This window comes from Sylvia atricapilla, chromosome 18 (assembly GCF_009819655.1).
Source record: "Sylvia atricapilla isolate bSylAtr1 chromosome 18, bSylAtr1.pri, whole genome shotgun sequence".
Classification (NCBI taxonomy): Eukaryota; Metazoa; Chordata; class Aves; order Passeriformes; family Sylviidae; genus Sylvia; species Sylvia atricapilla.
This window is the reverse complement of record NC_089157.1, coordinates 7,666,209-7,685,505: the sequence shown is the minus strand read 5'-3', so window position 1 is coordinate 7,685,505 and position 19,297 is coordinate 7,666,209. Positions and strand designations below refer to the sequence as shown.

Below are 19,297 nucleotides of genomic sequence, written 5' to 3'. Positions count from 1 at the left end.
GGCAAAAAGATTTTAATGTATTGTCAGATAACTATTTATTATTTCTTTTCTTAGAGACTAATAAGTGTGCTGTTTCCTCATAAGGGATGAAACCAAACCAGGATATTACTGAAGAAAAGTTTAAATCACATGAAATTTTTAGCTAAGTTGCAAACAACTCACTGCCTCTACAGAAAAAAAAAAAAAAACAAACCTGGGAAGCATGAGGGGAGGGAGAAGGCATATTCATAGTTGGGATAAAAGGAAATATAGACGAAGGCAATAAAAATGACCACACCAAGCATGTTCAGCCTGAGTGTACATCTATGTACACGTGACTTGGCTACACCTGTGAGCACACCTGCATTACTCACAGTTCAGCTTTAGTTCATAACCTTTCTGCCTGAGGGAAATGAGGACCTTGGCAGCAAAGCTTCTCCCTTCTAGGTTTCACTTTGCCCTCCCGCTCAGATTCTTTTCCACAGTTCCTTTCCCAGATCAGAGAGCACAGACATGCTATTATTTTCAGAAAAAACAGCAAATAAATCCAAATAATATAAATTTCAGGCAGAATGATTCTCCTTTATCCAGCTTACCAAAATCACTGCTGCAGATGGCCATAAGGAGTTCCACGTTGAGCTGCAGCACCACACAGGAGCCACAAAGGGGCAGGAGCTCACAGCTGGGTGCACGGGAAGCTCCTTCACCAAACCCATGCTCGGATGCCTGCAGCACCCAGAGAAATGTCAGAGGATAGCTTCTCACTGCTAAATAGCTCAAACCTTTTCCTTGTGGTACCACTGGCCATTTCTCAGCTGACCAGAAAATTCCAGCAGCAAGCGGGTGGGTGTGGGTGAGAGCCACTGACTGGCAGCAGGAGCTGCACGGCTATGCCATGCCCTGTCTCCAATATAAACTCATCAGGAAAATGTTTCTGATGAAAAGGGTAGTGCTGGCCCTGCTCCCGAGCTCTCACTCAAGCCTGTGCAACTCCACTGCTTTTGGAACAGTTGCTTTTGCTGAGGTCACTTAGGAAAATAATATCTGTACCAGCACAATTAGTTAAAAGAAAAGTAAGAAGGCAACAAAACATAGTGGGAAAGGACGTAATATTTGAGAATATTGAGAACATTTGAAACCACCCAAAAAACCCCCCAAAAAAACCCCAACCAACCAACCAAACCCCAAACCAAACCAAACCCCCCAAAAACCACCCCACCGGAATTTCAGCCTTGACTTCCACCTTGCTCACATCCTGTATTCTTCTCCCCACCGACCTGCACTGTAACTCCTTGTGCAACTCTTGGCTCAAGTCTGGCTCAGGCTGGTACTCTGCATGGCTCACTCCAGGTTGGTAACTTGATGGTTATCAACATTAGTGCAAATGATCCTGAAAGCTCTGTGAAACTGCTGTCTTACTCATCTAAGTAAAAACCTGCTGGATATCTATGCTCTGACCCCATCCTGAATGGAAAACAACACAAAAATAGTTTTTAAAACGTTTGATTGTGGCATAATACAGGAACTGAGAGGCCAGAGCCCTTCTCTCTCTTGTGCAAATGAGACCAGGGAACAGAGGAGAGGACTTGGGGGGAACTGACACTATGATGAAGTGGCCCCACAGGAGGATTTATTCACTTCCAAAGGCCCAAACGATCCCATCTGCTGCCATCAGGAGAAGGCACTGAGCCACTTGATCCCTGAATGTCTCCCAGCAGCAGCGTTTTCCCCTGCTAGGGAAAACCCCGTGTGAGTTTTGCTGACTTGCTCTCAGCAGCTCCTCCTGCCCCATCTCCAGTTTCTACTGACACCAAAACATCTCCTGTTAAAACTCTTGAGACCACTCACCACAGGTAAGGCATTTGCAGGGCTCCTTCCCCTCTTCGAATAAATAATGCACAAGATCAGAAGCTGTTTTAACATCCCCAATCAGTGACAACAGAGTTGAGAAGGAACAATGTGGACATTTCACATTACTGTTGATACCTACGAATTCAGTTTTAACCACGCCTAAAAGCCACACAAACTCAGTTCCTCCCCAGGGTGGAGAAGAATGAACCAGGAGCGGGTTACCAGTGTTAGTTTTACCCCCAAATGACATTACCATGCTGTCTAGAATTTTTTCCGTTTACTGAGGTTTGAGATGCTCAGATTTTGCAGCAGGAATCCCGGGCAGAAGCACGGCCACAGAGTTCAACAAAATACAACTTTGTTCTCAAAATGTCTAAACTCATTTGGCTGCAGCCCTCCCAGAGCCAGGCAGTCATCCTCATCCCGGGGCTGTTGCAGAGTTGAAGACTCACATTTGTTTTTGTGCATAGTGAGGAAAAGGGAAAACTGAGTTTAAACACTTTAATCCACACCCTTCAACCTACAGAGAAATACAGTACAAATAACAAGACAAACAGATGCATTAGGAAATTCAGTAACAAAGCCAGTGCTGTGAAAAATCTGTATTTACAAATTTTTATGAAGAATATGGAGCAGATGTTTCTCAAGAGAGCCTTCTGGGAGTGTCAGTCACAGAGAGAGGCCACAGTACAACCAAGTGAAGTTTTCAGTTTCCCTGTGTTAATGGGAAGTAATCCCAGAATGGGGCAGTTCTGTGGCTCCACTGAGGCTGCAGCAGACCCTGACCCAAATCACACCAAATCGTGCCCATGTAACGACTGCACCAACCATCCCAAGTGTTTTATGGGACAAAAGCACACTCACTGTGCCTCTGCAGCAACTAAACCCAGACGTCTCAGCTTTTCTAACAAAGACTTTTACAGGATCACCTCCTTACCCTCCCATTTCATCCTGCTTATCTTTGAAAGCAAAGGAAAACCAGTTCAGGGTTTGAAAACATGGCTTGATGCTAGGGAAAAATTGGTCAGTTTTGATTTAAACATTTATTTTGGAGGTTCAAGATCATGCTAACTGGTTCTTTCCTGGCAAGTGAGATCTCACATACTGCAAGCCGTGGGGTTTGCCCTGGGGTTTTGCTCTCTGAGGGGCAGTAATGGTGCAGACAGTGTCTGCTTACGTTTGGGCACAAAATACAGATCTCAAAGTACACCATAAGGAAACAACTGATCTGCCCAGAGTCCACTGATCACTCCTTCTTACTGCTCAGTGGGAAATAAAACAATACTGAATCCCAAATGTCACCTTTCTCAATTGAAAACAGCCAAAAATGTTATAAATCTTATTTTTTTACCTATTTCTTGCACTTTAGGATAATATTTTCCTTGTTTAGAACATACAGACAAACACATTCAATATAAATCCCAGGTGGCAGCATCACAGCATGTGAAGCTAAAGAATATTTTTTTAAACTGTTAACATGCTGATACTTTCTTGTAAGTAGTTATTACTAAAGTTACAGCTCTTAAAAGCAACATTTTTACAGTATTTTGATCACTGCTTACTAAACAACTACTATACATACTGAAGTTACAAGCTACAAAAATAAAAATCCATTCTGTTTAACTACAAAAATCCTAGAAAGAGAAGATGGCTGGAGGTACTCATAGGATTACAGCAGTTTGTAGCAGACAAAATGGCTTTTGAGAGATGTAAACCTTTAAGGTACAGAATGCAATAAACTCACACAAAATATAAGTTCCTACAGAATCTTAAAAAGAAAACTATTTTTATGCTGGAATCTACAAACAAGTTGCAAATTAAACAATGTAGAGAATTAATGACATACAGCAGTAGGGGGACACAGCACAGGACACAGGGCAGTATTAAAAAGTACTATTTTGAATACATTCATAGTTTTGAACAGCTAAGGGCCAGATTCTCAGCTAAGGTCAGTCTGCACAACACAACTATATTTAGTCAAGGCATGTGGCTTTATTCCAGCTTGAATATCTCCCTGAGATGCCCAAAGCCTGAACTGGGTAATCAGCACTCTTGGATAACAAAATCATGATCATGTTGTGCTTTAGAACTGTGGCCTCAACATTGCTGAAATAAAGAATGTGTAAATTCTCTCAATTTATTTAATTACTACAGGAAGAAGTGGTCTCTGCTCCCTCATCCTTATGTTGGAGTGCCTGTCATTTCTCAGAAGAAACCAGCATTTTTAAGTGGTTGACATTCAGCAGAATCAGTTACATCCTGGTATTTTTGAATACGAAGACAGTCTAATTTAATTCCAACTGACGGCTTAATTTCTTATTTCCCAAAAGGCAGAAAACTGCTATTAGTCAGTATGAAATACAGACCTAAAAAGGATTTTCAGTTGGAACACATGCAGATTTTATGTCCTGCTCTTCCCCATAGACTAACTGGTCACAGTGTTGCTCTACCAAAAGCATTTGTTGCCAAATAAAAACCAGTAACTATAACACTGATGCCATTGCGCTGATCACAGCTAAAGGTGCAGTGCTCTTTTATTTAACCAGTGAGATACACTAATACACTGTAAAAGCTTCAGTGCAATGTAGCACAGGACCAGAAGGAACTGGTCAGACTGAAACAAAATCCTCTAGGGATTCATCCTCAGAACCTGTGGGGAAAAGGAACGTCCCTCCCCAGCAGCCAGGAGAACAAAGGTGGGACTTTCAGTACAGGCCAGGGGAATCTTTGGGGTTCTGGGGGTGATGGTGACTGCAAAAGCCAACCAGGTGGGTGACTGGGCCAACAGCAGCTGTGTGAAGCCAGTCCAGTTTTCTTGTCTGACAAAGCCTTTGACAAGAGGCTCTGTGCACATAAAAACACCCAGCTCATAATGCAATAATGTCAGTGAACGAGTCCAGTGTGAGCCAGGCAGGGAGCTGACCCACAGAAAGGCTCTCCATGCAGATTTATGCTTTTTGTATTGCCTCTCACAGGACTGAGAACCTACAGTAAAGAAAGTTATCAGAATCTGACCAAACTTCAGGTAAGCTACTGGATGCAGCAATACAACTTAAAAATAAACTTTATGAACTCACTTCTAAGTGCTTGACAATCCATGTTATTGTTTACCCTATACATTTTACACACAGCTATAATATATGAAGATTGACAGAAGAAACAATTTGTTATCTGACTTTTTGAAATATTGTTTTCTCTATTTTTCCAATGTTTATGATTAACAGGATAAGAGAAAACTCTTCAGTGCAGGACAGGAGCTCCAACTGCAGAATCCCGTCTCTCAGACAAAGAATAATATACTGTGGGGATTTCCAGGGCTCCAACCTACAAGGAGGAACTCCTTGAATGGAGCAGCTGTTTGAAACGATGCTCTATGCACCTGCAACATTAAGAAACCGTGGAGCAGTTTACATTCACAAAGCACACCACAGCACTGGGTACTACAGCTCTGTTACAAATTAGCCAAGTCCATTTCTACCAGACAATTTGGGAGCTCATTGCTGACACCAAACTTGGGCTAAAACTGCAAACAGCTCCATCTAAGTCATTCAAAACAGGCTTTAACCTAATTTGCAACACATCAGACAGGAGGATACACTGAAATCAAAGAGGTGCAAACAGCAAGGCTTCCCACACATTCCAGGGCTGTGTTTTACAAGACCTTTTTTTGCCACACGTATGACAGCTACAGAGTCACAATGGACACTTCAACCTTACAGAATGGCCTCTAAACCAGAAGTACAATTTCACAGGAGGCTTCCCCACAGCCACATTTTCTGCCATCACTCACAGTCCATTGGTGAGACACAAACTTCTCCACCTCCAATGCCATGTATGAGGGGTTTTCCCAAACAAGCACCCAGTGAGATGCTATTTTCGCTTTGTTTCTCCAGCAGGAATTGATGGATTTGCCTTTCCCAGAGGATTTCCCATTTCTTGGACTGGACTCCAGGCAAGCTGCAGTGAGAGGGAGCACAAACAGCCCCACTGGGGCACAAGTGGAGAAGCCCATTCACCCCTCACCTGTGGTAACACAGGGAGACGTCCAGCCTTGGCACCAATTCCTTCTTTTCTAGATGTCAGGAGTCAAAAGAGTGAAGTTTTTCAACAGTTAAAGGTTCTTGGGCTACGAACCAATTTGAATAATCATCTGATCAACTTCAGGGAAGTTAAACTGCATTATGAATAATTTAAAGTAGCCAGTGGTATAATTTCAAATACTGCTTTTCAGAGCACATACCCTGCTTTTCCAGAGATTCCTCATTTGATTGTAAACAACAGTTACAGAAGAACTACAGCACAGAACTTAAATACTTTTAGGATGCTGATGGTTACAAGTTATTAAAAAAATAATAACTGGTAAGATTTTTCAAGCTAATACAAATTGAAGCTCATAACTAAAAAAAAGGCAATGGATTCATCTAGCATAGTATACTTAGGGTATTTAAAACACTCTTTACATATATTTTACTATTATTTTTCATCTCTATTTACATACAATAAAATAATTAAAGTGAGGCGTATAAGGCTAATGAATATGGAATTTACAAATGGCTTCTGCTTTACAGTTCATTACACTCTAATCACATTTTCAGACTGCTATAAATTCACTGAGAATCAGTAGTATTGAAGTCCTAGTACATACACTTTCTACAAGGAATACCACCAAGTTAAAAATGCTTTCCTAAGAGGAAAAGGTTGAAGGTTTTAAAAATACTGACTCTGCTAAGTTTCAATAAATTATTTTAAAATATAAATAGATGGTTCACTGTTAATGCAAACATCATTTTACAGGTTTTTGAAAAATGGTTTCATTTTAAAAAACCTAGAAACACAGCCAACTTTACCCAATGGTCTCATTTTCAGTCAGGTTAAAGAGGGAAAAAAAAAAAAAAAAAAAAAAAAAAGTTAATATTGGGGGCATTATGACAAAAGCAGCAACATTCAAAGTTCAGACCAAAGCTCTCACCTTGATGATCTTGGTTTACACAGGATAAATTCTCTTCCTACTTGGAAGAGCACCTTCAGTAACTAAACTGCATTTACTCAGTGAGACATTTTAAACCTCAACTCAGTTCTCACCTGCTGCAGGCTTAAAATTCTTAAAACAGAAAGAACAGGAATAAGATATTTTACTTCTGTTAACCATGAAGATGTTTTCACCTGAGAAGCTTTTAACCTGAGAAGCTTCAGATATGCCAAGCTGACAGTCCCTGCTGTACTGCTGTCAGTGTTCTGAACCTCCACTGTCAGGATCAACCACTAATCTTTTTCCCCATTTTATATTCCTAAGGGAAATGAGGGTAACCAACAAGGTATCTTTGACCCTTAAGAGTCAGTCAGAAAACAAATGCTTCCATGCCTCCATACAAACAAATTATACACATAAATGCCACCTCTGCCCACTTAAAATTGGAAGTTAATAGACTGACTTACTACTGATCATTCTCAGGTAGTTATGAGCCATGTTCTTTAACAAGTTTTTAAAAAATACCCCACATTTGCCAATCATCCTTATTTCTTTAAAGCCCTTTCTTCTAAACAGCTAAAAAAGCTGCTCCTTTGTCCCAAGTTTTCCTCCAAAATGCCTGCCCAAGAACTATTATGTTGCTATTTACACAAACTAGAATTAGTCTCTCACTGAACTGAAGCGAAGTCAAGTCCCAGGATCATTCAGTGCAAGTCATGGTACAATTATTTTGAGTTCTATGTTGGGGACTCAAGACCTCAGGGGACTCTTTGGCTTACAAAGCCACTGAAAAAGGTCATCTCCTAAATAACATTTCCAGAAACCTTTGGTCCAAAAGCAGTTTTCTTGCTGAGTACCTTCCCCAGAGCTCCCAGATCCTCTACTCACCCAGTGAAGCTTATCAGAAATGCACTGCACAAGCAGGTGCACAGAGTTCCTGCTCTTGCTCCCAAGCAGAGATGGCAGCCAGGAGCAGGCTGCTGTCTGAACATCAACCCATATTCTGCTTGGTCTGGTTTTCTGCTCTGGAACTGTTCTGGGGCAGGTGAAGCAGGTCAAACCTCCAGCTGTTCCCCCTTCCAAGGGTATAAACATCTCTCTGAAACACTGTACTGTGTATGTGCAGAAGACCTGATTGCACAGCAAGGCAGCATCTGTCCCTTTTCAGCCATTAGAGGAACACACTCCAGCCGGAAAGGCTGGAGGGCATCCCCACCAACCTAAAAGCAAACCAGTTGTGGTAATTCAGCTGTGAAAGTTTCCATGAGTGCAAAAGCATGGCTTTTTTCTCAGCTCTAGTTCATTCCCAAGCATGAACCTTAGTGCATAAACCTCAGTCTAGATCAGACATCAGTGTTTTAACGAGCTGAAGCTCCTCACTGCTGCACGTGAACTCCACAGAATCTCCAGGTCTTGATCCACCCACTCTGCTCCCTCCTGTGGTGTCACTCTGACAGGCTGGAGGCATCATCATCATCTGTCTGCTCCCCCGAGTGGTACAACATCAGAGCACGGGTCTTGTGAGTGATGGTGACAGTGCAGGGCCCCTGTGCCCAGGGCTCCCCATCCACCTGCATCGGCATCTTGGAGCTCTTCAGGATCAGCTGGTACCAAACACAACAACACAACCACAGCACTTCAAAGGGGCTCTGAAATCATCTGGTCCAACTAAAATACACATTCACAACCCGGCCAGGGGGAAGCTATCAGTGGCACTCAGGCCACCAACCACAGCAACAGAGGTCTGTGTATTATGACATAATTAATTTTTACTAAGCAAGAGGAACATCCATCTCAACTGCAACCTGCAACTTCAGATCTGATGCAAGCAGTTAAGTCCTTGAGATTCTGTACTGTGTACTAAAAAGAATTCAGGAGAACAGGCCCCTAAGCAGCACTTACCCTCACTGTGTGTGCCTGCCCCAGGCGAACAGGATTTGCCAGTTTCACCTGGATCTGAGCACAGTGGAAAGAACCATGAACACCAACAACTTCCAGAAGTCCATCATCATGTCTATGAAATAAAAAAAATTAGACTCTTTTCAGTGATGCTGATGAGCTCCAGCATACCTGCCCAAATATTACGGTCCTTTTATTGCTATTCCCAGAAAGAAGGCAAATGTTGTGCTACCAATACATTTATGTATTTGTGCTGGTGAACAATCACACTGAACAGCAAAGAAAGCCATCAAACCCCACAGCTATGGAGCAATTTGTGGGAAATGGATTTGTAGAGAATTCTCAAAGCCTGACAGAAGGCTCACATAATGTGCATCTGTATGCAAACTTTGAGATAAAAAATGCTGACTTAGAAATGCCATGGAATAGGATGGACGTCGTTGAGAAAGAAATGAAACTAGAAACAAGTTTCAAAGGATGGCCTTGCAAATAAGACTAGATACTTTAGAGAAATAGAATTATGAAAGGCGCACTGTAGTAGGACCCACGAGGGGTAATTGTAGATGATTTGTTCTAAGGCATCAATGGCACTGTGTGGCAAAAGCTGATAGGCCAAGAAACATTTATAATGTATTGTAATTGGGAAATAGTTTGGCTTCTGATTGTGATGACAGAAATTGTAACACCTATATTATCTCATCCTTCACATGAGACTGAAAATGGAATAGAAGTTCTTAAAGGCCTCTGTGTCAGGAAAGGATATAATCTAACAGCAATTCACCAGCCAGCCCACCCTTCTGGAAATCAAGGATGTGTAACTTTCCAAGGCTCATTGTGCACATTTAAGGCCCACAGTGGATTTCTCTTCCATAAACTTGTACAATTTTCTGTCTTTTTACTTCAGGTATTCAGGTATACCCGAATACTTCTTCAGGTATTCATCCAAAGGAAAATCATTTAATGGCTTAACTTTTTAGCTTTGGGTAAAAGACCTTGCCCAGGTATTTTTCATAAATTCAGGATCTTAAGCTTTGTAACAGAACTATGGGTAGGTTTATATAGAGGACTTCTGAAGAAGGAAATCACAACAGGGAATAATTACTGTTTGAAATTACTTTTCTCCTTGGTATTGCTCTCAATATGGGAGTCAAAATTTTTGACATGTTTTGTTTTTACTTTCCATTCTAACCTCTAATGGGATGTGGTCTTTTAGACTCTGAATTGGATCTATCTTTTACTTTTTGTAGGCTGACTTTACTGTTAATAGCCATTCCAATGCTACTGCTGTCTGTCATGCCAGACATTTTGAGAAAGTCTTAAAATCCCCTTGATGGAGCAGGAGTAAAAGGAGGATGCCTTTACTTCAAGTCTCCAGTTTAAGGAAAATAAACTAATATGAGACAGCCTGTCCTAAGGAACCCTTCTGACCTCCAGGCAAGCCTGGCTACATAAGCACAGTCTACTGAGGGAATTCCTTATACTGCAAGAACTGTTAAAGGAAAAAACAAAGCAAAAAATGCCCTCTGTACCTTGCCAAAGGATAAGGTTCATCCCCCATTCCTTCCCAGAGCCTGCAGCCACCTCCCCAGTATCCAATATTCAGCACAATGATGCCTTCCAAATTGGGCAACTCAATCCTCTCACCATCCAACTCTAGCTTTAAAAGACAAGCAGAAGTTAATTACTGTGGATCATAGTCAGTACTTCAATAGAAATTATTCACTTTGTGCATTTAATAGATCTTCACTTAAAGAAAAACTGGCCCTGTGCTAAGAGAATGTGTTTTCTATCCATATTAAAAAAAAATCCTTCTGATTTCACAAGATATCCTGAGCTGTGGTAAATTTCTATTAGTAGAGAAAAGAAAAAAGGAATTCTCACTTATGGCAAACTATAGCTGAGTATCAGTGCACTCAAAGAACTGAGTCAAGGCCAGAAAAAAAGTTAGGAATTTTCAGTAAGCCCAAAGACATGAATTCCATGAAGCTGCAGACAGCAAAAGGAACACAAAAATACTCCAAGGTCATAGCCACCCTTGCACAAATAACATTAAGTATAAATATTGTAAAGAGCAAAGCTTCTCTCCTCTTTTTTCACAAGGTTCAGTGTTTACACTCCACTGGCTGTCCAGAGAATAAGCAAGCTTAAAAACTTACCTCAACCTTTTTGTTAAGATCTTTACATTCTTGTACTAAGCAGTCTTTGGTTCCATAAAAAAAATAAACAGCCTACCAAAAAACCCAAACAAAACAGGGAGAAAAGAAAACATTGTTAGAAAAAGACAATACCTAGGAAACTATTTGAAATATTTATGTATAGTTATGACTGTGCAAACCTTATCTATAACTCATACATAATATATTTGCACACCCTTAAACTAAACCCTCCTTATGAGATGAGCTACAACTTGCATAAGAAACTAAATTTCCACTTGAAAAGGAAAGAAGCACTTAACTCATAAAGCTTCAAAGCAAATGAGAAATTCTGAGCAAAAACTGAGCAAACAGCAAATTCTGTAAGCAAGCAGAGACAAGGCAGAACACTCGTGAGTGGGCTGCAAGCATGTCTTACCCATGGAATCCCCTCCCCAAGAAAAATGAATTCAAACTCTTAAAACGGCAGGAAGGAAGTATTGGTAAAGGAATGTGAACTCAAAAGTAGCCTGAAGTCAAATCAACAACTCCAAGGAGGAAATGTCACTTTACCAAACACACCTTATTGATGATTCTGCTGGAAAACAGAGAGGGAGTTTTCTCACGATGGGCGTGGAAATTTAAAGCCATAAGAGCATCAGGTCCTATGGAGAAGTAGTTGTTCATTGTGAATACCTGTAAAAAAGAACTTCCAATTATGCTTTATTTAATACCATTATTAGGGTTTAGAATTCAGAGAGTTTAATGGGAAGTTGATAACAACAACAACAACAACAACGAAAAAACTACAAACTTACAAGTACTCCACAGAATTCACATTTATACTTGCAAACCATACCTTTGGCTTCCTTAAGTTGTAGTATCCTTTGTTTGTTACTTGAACTTTCCATCTGAAAAACAACAGTTGGTACTTAGACTTGTGACAGTCCTCAGTATCAAAAATGCAGTTAGGAATCTCGTATCTATACTGGGATTAAGGCAGAATATTCAGATTTAGTTAAATTATAAAAGAGTTAAGCCCTGTAGAACAACCAGAAGACTAAATTCAGACCTCAGTCACATTGTAGTTCCTTCTAGCAATACTTGTGTTTATGTAAAGAAACTGCTGCAACAGATTATCAGCAGAGCTACCAGAGCAGTGTCTGGTTCTACACATTTTATCTTTGCACTGTTCCTTACCTGTCTAGTTTGATTCCATCTGCCTCCATGACATTTCGTAAGATCTGCTCTACAGGGACTTCTCCAGCATAACCTGCACCCCAGCCCAGTGTATTAGACAGGTCATTCCCTGTTCCCAGAGGTAAAATTGCAACTTGTGGAATATATCGTTCTTGCCCCTAGGATACAAAACCACTGCATATTAGCTCCTGCTTCAGCACCCATTGTCTCCCTTCTATCCCCAAATGTTCAGGTTAGATAAATTCACCTTCCCAGCAGCCTGTTTCACAGAGCAGAGCCCTGGGGCTGGCAGAGCAGGTGGCACATTGAGCTACTTACCCAGGCATAATGTAAAGGAAGAGAATGTTAAACCACTGTGAGAAGGAAAGAGAATACAAACACAATATGGAATCTATGCATTAGGAATACTGAACAGAGTATTCCTTCCCAGGAATGATGCTTTAGATCCGGGAAGTGACATGAACACTGAGAGATGTACCACACAAGGCTGTGAACTGCAACGAGACACCAAAATGCTCCTACAAGTCTGAGGTGAGGTTAGGTCTAAACAAGAGATGCACAGAGTAGCAGAGTGTTCAACCACACACAGAAATACAGACACTCAAAGGAGCAAAGTCAGTGTCTCAGTTTCAGACTGTCACCCACAGATGGAGCAGTGATGATCAGCTCTGCCAAGCACACAGTGACAGCAGCTGTTCACAACAGCCACCTTAGCAAAGGGCTGGGCTCTCCTCACCACAAAAGGGTGAACAATTATTTCAGCTGTACTATGGTCTTTGCAATTTAGCTGTGAAAAGCACTTGCAGTAAATTGGCCTTTGGTTACTGTTTTTTCTAGAAAGGTTATCAGCCAGGTTAACCTGTATTTGAGAGTCAAGATAAATGAAGGGAACAAATAACCTACTACTGATAAGAAAAAAAGTTTTGCTGATAAATCTCTACAGTATTTTACCTAATACCAATGACTCAATTTGAACAGAACAAAGAAAAACCCAGATTTCATCAACTATATCAGCTGTGAGGGACCATATATCAAGTGCCCAGGATCACAGAACCATATACTCATATTCATTAACCTTTACAGTTACTTTATTTCTACTTTATCAGCACACAATTATTCTCAATGAGTTTGCTGGACTGTGCATGAAGTTGTAATAAAGGTCTGCAGCTACAACATTTTATGAATTAACAAGAAAGCTGCAGTAAAAAACCCCAAAAACTTTGATATAAAAACTTTCTTCCTTTCAGCACCAGAGAAAAAGTTTATTAAGTAAAGCACTAAAGCCTTGTAATTATTTTTTCCATTCCTAATTTTCTAAGGAGTTCTTAGGAGCATTTCATAAACAAGAATATCTTCCATTTCAAATCAAAAGTAAACACAGGTTATTTTCTTCTCCTCTTCCTTTGCAGCTAATAGGCAAGGCTGCAGACAGACAGACTCTTCAGAACATATGACAAGGAGGAGAAGCAAATTACTACACTCATTTATGCACTGGCAACATAACCAGTACAGCTGGCAGAATAATGAGGTTCTTATAAAAGATTGAGTGTGCTGGGAGAAGTCAAAGCACACTAGCCAATATTAGCAATACCATTTACGACAATATAAATCTGTTCAGACAAAGAGGAAATGACAATGCAGAAAATATCCTGCAGCTCTTCTTATTTTGCAGAAAAGAACTACTATCAATATAATTTAAAATCTAAAGTGTTCATATTTTTCCTGAACTACAAGGAATCCTAAATGCATTTCCCACACCCCTCCCCAATATGAATAGCAATTACACAAATATTCCTCTGTAAGCCTACTGTGGAAGATGAAGGCAACAAATATAGGTAAGAGATGAGGGGTACAACTTTGGCAGCTTCAAAACTCATTTCACCTTTTAATTTAAACCACAATACCTTAATCTTCATTTCATCAATTGCATCCAGGACCCAGCCCACTGTGCCATCCCCACCACAGACCAGAACCCTGACAGCATTGCAAGGCAGCCAAGTGCAGAGCTGGAGAGCTTTAGCAGGTGCAATTTTGCTGAGATCAAAAACCTAGAAAAAAAAGGAAAATAAGGAATTCTGTAAGTTCACAGAACATGACTCAGGATTTGCCACACAGATAAACAACTTCAAGAAGCTAACTCTAATGCAAAACAACGATTCTCCATTTGCAGTATTACATTAGCAAATGAGATGTCTTGACTTTCCTGAGCAAGATTTGTTTTCCAAATGCACAACAGAGTTCCAGCTGCCATCCTAGGATTAAATGGCATTGATAAACTGAGCTGACAGAGCCCCAGGAAAAATCTGTATCTAGAAGCATGACGATGACTTCTGTAAAGATGAAAGACTCCAGATAAAAGTAATTTTAAAATACTCAGGTTTATTCTTTTAAGCCTTATTGGAATGCATTTAAAACAAACACACTGTGATTTCTCTCAGGCTGCATTTTACAGCTGGGTTTTGAACTCCAAAGAAAGAGTATTAAGGTGCAGCCAGGAAATCCATGGAACAACTGCCTGCCTTACGTCAACATCCTGAGCCATCCCAGTGGATTTTAAAGGGAAAGCAACTGCATGAAATGAAACTGTCAAGGCTGACATTTTCCACAAATAAAGTGAGGATTTAAACAAACATAGGTTTCCTACAAAGAAGACTTAAATGGTTCATTTTCTAAAAATGTACACTGTTTCAAAAGTCAGATACTTTTTATTAACTGAATTACTGCATGTATTACTGTAAGTAAAAAACTGGACTGGTATTAGAATCCTAACAAACTTGGGGCTGGGAGAAGCCTCTGCACTTTCTGTTTTCCTCTGTGAAGCTGCTACTTTCTAAAAGAACAAACTATATGAATTTGTCTTTTTTTCTGATCTTCCAGAAGATCCTATTGCCACTGTGTAAGCAAAGTGATATCTATTCTAATCTAAACCGTGGTTTTATTACGGTGGCTCTGCACTGTAAATACCTGAACGGGGTTCAGCAGCATTTTAAATTCTCCTAATAAAATTTCACCCATGTTGTTTCCACTGCGAGTGTTGGCCAGCACCATTACTGGCATCCAGTGGTTCCTGCAGTAAGGGACCACCTGCAAAAGGTAAAAACCAGTCAGTCACACAAAAAACTGCACGTCTGAAAACATTTACAGCCTTGCTCCAAACCCCATCCCCTGCAAGTGCTGAAATGAGAATGTTAGCAGCTAGTCTGGAGTAGCCAAAACACAAATATTTCTGACACACCAAGGCTGAAGATTCTGCAGTGCCCAGGACAACAAGTGCTACAATGTTAGGAACACAGTAACAAAACATTCAAAGATTCAAAGACAAATCTCAGTGTTTTGGAATTAAAAAATCCACATCTGCTTATGCTTCAACAACCATGTTAGTACAACGACAAACACATCTGAATTAACACAGCACTTAATATATCTTGAAATATTTACCTGACAGTTGCTAATGTGACAGTGTATTGAGCTCAAATTTCAAGGTCTGTCTGTGGGTTTATTTAGTTGGCTTGTTGGTATATTCTAAACCCAAGAAGCAGCAGCTACAAGAGCAGTAAAGAGCATTACCTTTTCATAACTAGTTCTTTTCTCTTTACGCATCTGGTTGATTGTAGACAAATAGTAGGGTGGAATAATTAAGTCTTTAAATTCTCCAAATGTACAATCCTCAGTCCTCAAAGAGTCCACCATGCATTCATCATGCACAGTGTACTGACACCACACACATCTAGAAAGAAGACCAAAAAACATGAAAACAATCTTCAAACAGGCACGTTGATTTTGCTCATTTATTTCAGACTTTTGCCAAATTTTTTATGCTGACATGCAGCATTATAAGTAATATTTCAAACACATTACAGGGAAAAATATGCATTCCCTGGAAGCCTATGTGTTGGCTATAGAAAATTACTTAAATTGCTCATGTGCTTGCAGGTCTAGGAAACTATTTTAATTCTACTGGGGAAAAAAATCCAAGTTATTTTTATTTTTAAAAAAACAGGTGCTACAAATATGCTCCCCTTTGCAATCAACATTTATGCTGAAAGCCTGTAAAAGAACCTGAACTCCTCTCCATCCTTAAAGAGCACAGATAAAACACTGGAGCCCAATTCAATAAATGTTACTAATAATGTATTAATGCATTCCTTAAGATTGATAATACCCCTTTAAAGTCTGAAACTTAAAAGGTTACAGAGAACTGTACAAGGTTGATGTAATTTAGTTATGCAAAACTGCTTTGCTTTATGACCTATTCTAAAAGCTGTCCTGGAAAACAGACTAGAACAAGAGGAAATACTGCAATATCCACTTCCAGCCTCTGCAGAATGTTAATCCTCATTTGCTACATTCAAAGCCTTGATTTAAGCAGCTGGGAAAGCTATTTTTGGAGTCCTCCTGACTAATCCAACACAGAGCTAGAGTAGCAATGACACTTGCCCTATCCTGTGACTCTCTTTTCCTCTTCTTCCTTCCTTTCCCCTTTGTCTCCAAATTCCTGCCCTTCCCTCCTCTCTCCTATACACACTCTCAGGGTTTTGTTTCTGATAATGTGCTCTTTTACTCTGGCAATTCTGCTCACTGACCAAGCAGTTTGACAGTATCAAATAGAAGCAAAGCAAAAGCTGGCAGAGTCTAGGCTGAAAAGATGACATCCTTTGGTTAGGCTGAAGTAACACACCGAGGCACCCACCACTGCATTTTGGCACTGACAACTTTGCAAGCAACCTTACTAATGACAGTGCAAATCCATTAAATGGTTCATTGTCTTTTTAAAACACTCTTATCACAATCCTTAACAATATATTACAGGAGCTTATAAAACTTCTCTTTAGCTTTTTTGAGCATCCTTAAAAATGAACTTAAAACCCCTACAGGACATTGTTCTATTTATACTGAGCAGATGCCGATTTGGAGATGTAAACTTTGGCTCTGAACTGTGAGCTGTGCCAGTCTGATTGCTCAGGCTCTCCACTGTACAACTGACAAATTTAAGAGAAACTTCTTAATGTCCTCCCCTAAAATACAAACTCCCTTGGACACCAAGAGTCTCTATTATGTAATTATACAGCCTGTACATCATGCTGGAGTAATGCAATTAAGAGAACGAGTGGACGTAAGATGCAACGCCACACTCTTTATGACTCAAAAGCATCCATTTTAATTTTAGGTTCTTTGATGTTTGTTTTTTTTTCTTTTTTTTTTTAACAGTATCTTATCTGACTACCGCAGGATGCTCTCTGGGGTGTGGTCTCCCCACAGCCCCGCGGAACAACACTGACACGGCACAGGAGCACGGTCAGACTGCCCCGCAGTACCTGTAGTCGCAGAGCTTGGGCTGCGTGCCGCACTGTTGTTTGCAGACCATGCAGCAGCTGCAGAGAGGGACATTGCCCCTGATCCAGTGGTGCGGCATGGAGCCGGGGGCTCCCGCGGCGCCCCTCATCATGATCTCCTTGCAGAGGAAGCGCTGATCCGCCTTCTTGAGGCAGCGCTCGCTGACGCGCAGCCCGCAGCAGCTGCAGAAGGCGCCGCGGAGGATGTGCTGGGCGCACACGCAGCAGTACGAGGGCTGCCCGAAGAGGTCCGTGTACTGCCAGTCGTGTTTGCTCTTGCGGAAGATGTCCCGGATCAGCAGCTGCCGCCGGGACCGCTGGAAGCTGCACCACGCCGTGATGAGCACGGGCAGGAGCACGGAGCACAGGGTCCACGCGGCCAGGCGCCAGTCGGCCACGGCCCGGGAGGCATCTCCCGAGCCCTCCATCCCCGCGCCTCCCCGGCCTAAGCCCTCGCACCTCTGGGGCAGGCGGCGGGGCGAGCCCCGGAACGGCCCCTTCGCTCAGGGAGCCAACGCGCAGCTTCACGCACCATCTTCCGACCCCTCCTCGGGGCTCGGCGCCGACCCGCGCCACATCGGGCCGCCGGCAGGGTTCCGGCCGGGGCTCCTCCGCCGCCCGCCCGGGGCCTTGCGCAGCGCCGGTCTCCCCCGCGCTCCTGCCGCCCGCCGCCCCCTGCGCCGGGGGGAGCGCTGCCCCGGCCGCCCCTCGCCGCTGCCCGGGCCCTCCGCGGGGCGCACGGGGCGGAGCGCACAGCGAGCGCCGGCCCTCGGCCCGCCCGGGAGCCGCTGGCGGAGCCGGGGCCGGGGCGCACGGCGGGCTCGGAGCGGCGCCGCGGGATGCGCGGGCCGGCGGAAGCGGAAGCGGCGCGGGGCCGTTGCCAGGACACGGGCGCCGCCCGCCCCCGGCTGTCGCGACACGGGGGATATCACCGGCGGCGCTCGGCGGCCGCGACAGTGCCTGGCCGAGCGGCTCCGCTCCAGCTCCAGCTCCAGCTCCTGCTCCAACTCCTGCTCCAGCTCCAGCTCCAGCTCCTGCTCCAACTCCTGCTCCAGCTCCAGCTCCTGCTCTAACTCCAGCTCCTTCTCCAGCTCCGCCGGGCCCAGCCCCGAGGCGAAGCCGTGCTGCCTTGGCGCCGAGTGACCGCCGTGTTTGTGCCTTTATTGCCCAACCGTAAATATTTCCCCCCGTAATTTCGTGGTGCCATAGAATCACGGAGTCACCAAAGTTGGAAGAGGCCTCGGAGATGAGCCGGTCCGACTGTAACCATTAACCCTGAGCAGCTCCGGGGATGGTGACCCCAGCACCGCCCCGGGCAGCCCTTCCCAAAGCCCGAGCACACCAACAGTGGAAATATTTCATCTCAATCTCCCCTATCTCAGCTTGAGGCCGTGTCCCCTGGTCCTCTGTGGGCGCAGCAGAAGAGCCCAATTCCCTCTCACTACATCACTGGTGACAGTAGGGAGCAGTGAGTCCCCCCAGTCCTGCCTTGGTGCCTCTGTTTGTTCTCCCCGTGGTTGTGCTTTATTGCCAACCATAAATGCCTTCCCCTCGTATTTTGGTTCTGTCATTACGTATTCGACTGTTTCCTCTCGAGCAGTTCTAAAAAGAGTGGCTGCCATTAGAACCTACAGGTTTTTGCACTTCCACAACAGTACAGTGAGCAATGATGTAAATCCATACAGCATATACAAAATTGATTGGATTCTAGGGTCTTGGTATCTATAAAAACCACTGAGAAATGCACATACTGCGCAGTTGGGCAACACTCAGGTTTCCAAGGAAATTCCTCACTTCCCTCACAGACGCAATGATGAACTCCAACTACCTATTTTATATGTTATAGTTGAAGAGATGCATTTTATGCCCTACAGATGGGTGATGCTGGTACCATGTGTTCAGCACAGCAGTGCCCAGGAGAGCTCTGGACATTT

General features: G+C 42.7%; 1 protein-coding gene and 1 long non-coding RNA gene across 2 annotated transcripts; both read right to left on the bottom strand.

Annotated features, from left to right (window-relative positions):
* Window positions 1-10: 10 nt before the first annotated feature.
* Window positions 11-1,108, bottom strand: LOC136369379 (uncharacterized). The gene is made up of 2 exons (XR_010745017.1): window positions 576-1,108; window positions 11-467 (listed from the first exon to the last, which is right to left on the bottom strand). It is a non-coding gene; the product is annotated as an uncharacterized lncRNA (long non-coding RNA).
* A 1,209-nt stretch (window positions 1,109-2,317) lies between these two features.
* DGKE (diacylglycerol kinase epsilon) lies at window positions 2,318-17,986 on the bottom strand. The gene is made up of 11 exons (XM_066332161.1): window positions 17,346-17,986; window positions 15,598-15,757; window positions 14,995-15,114; window positions 13,935-14,078; window positions 12,031-12,188; window positions 11,690-11,741; window positions 11,413-11,526; window positions 10,855-10,926; window positions 10,228-10,355; window positions 8,702-8,813; window positions 2,318-8,403 (listed from the first exon to the last, which is right to left on the bottom strand). Exons 1-11 carry the CDS (start codon window positions 17,789-17,791, stop codon window positions 8,245-8,247), a joined length of 1,665 nt encoding a protein of 554 aa, XP_066188258.1. The 5' UTR covers window positions 17,792-17,986; the 3' UTR covers window positions 2,318-8,244.
* Window positions 17,987-19,297: the final 1,311 nt, after the last annotated feature.

Coding starts and splice junctions, on each gene's coding strand:
- DGKE (XM_066332161.1), bottom strand. CDS start 17,791: ATGGAGGGCTCGGGAGATGCCTCCCGGGCCGTGGCCGACTGGCGCCTG. Junction 15,758..17,345: donor CCCAAGCTCTGCGACTACAG/GTACTGCGGGGC, acceptor TCTTCTTTCTAG/ATGTGTGTGGTGTCAGTACA. Junction 11,527..11,689: donor ACAACTTAAGGAAGCCAAAG/GTATGGTTTGCA, acceptor TCTTTTTTACAG/GTATTCACAATGAACAACTA.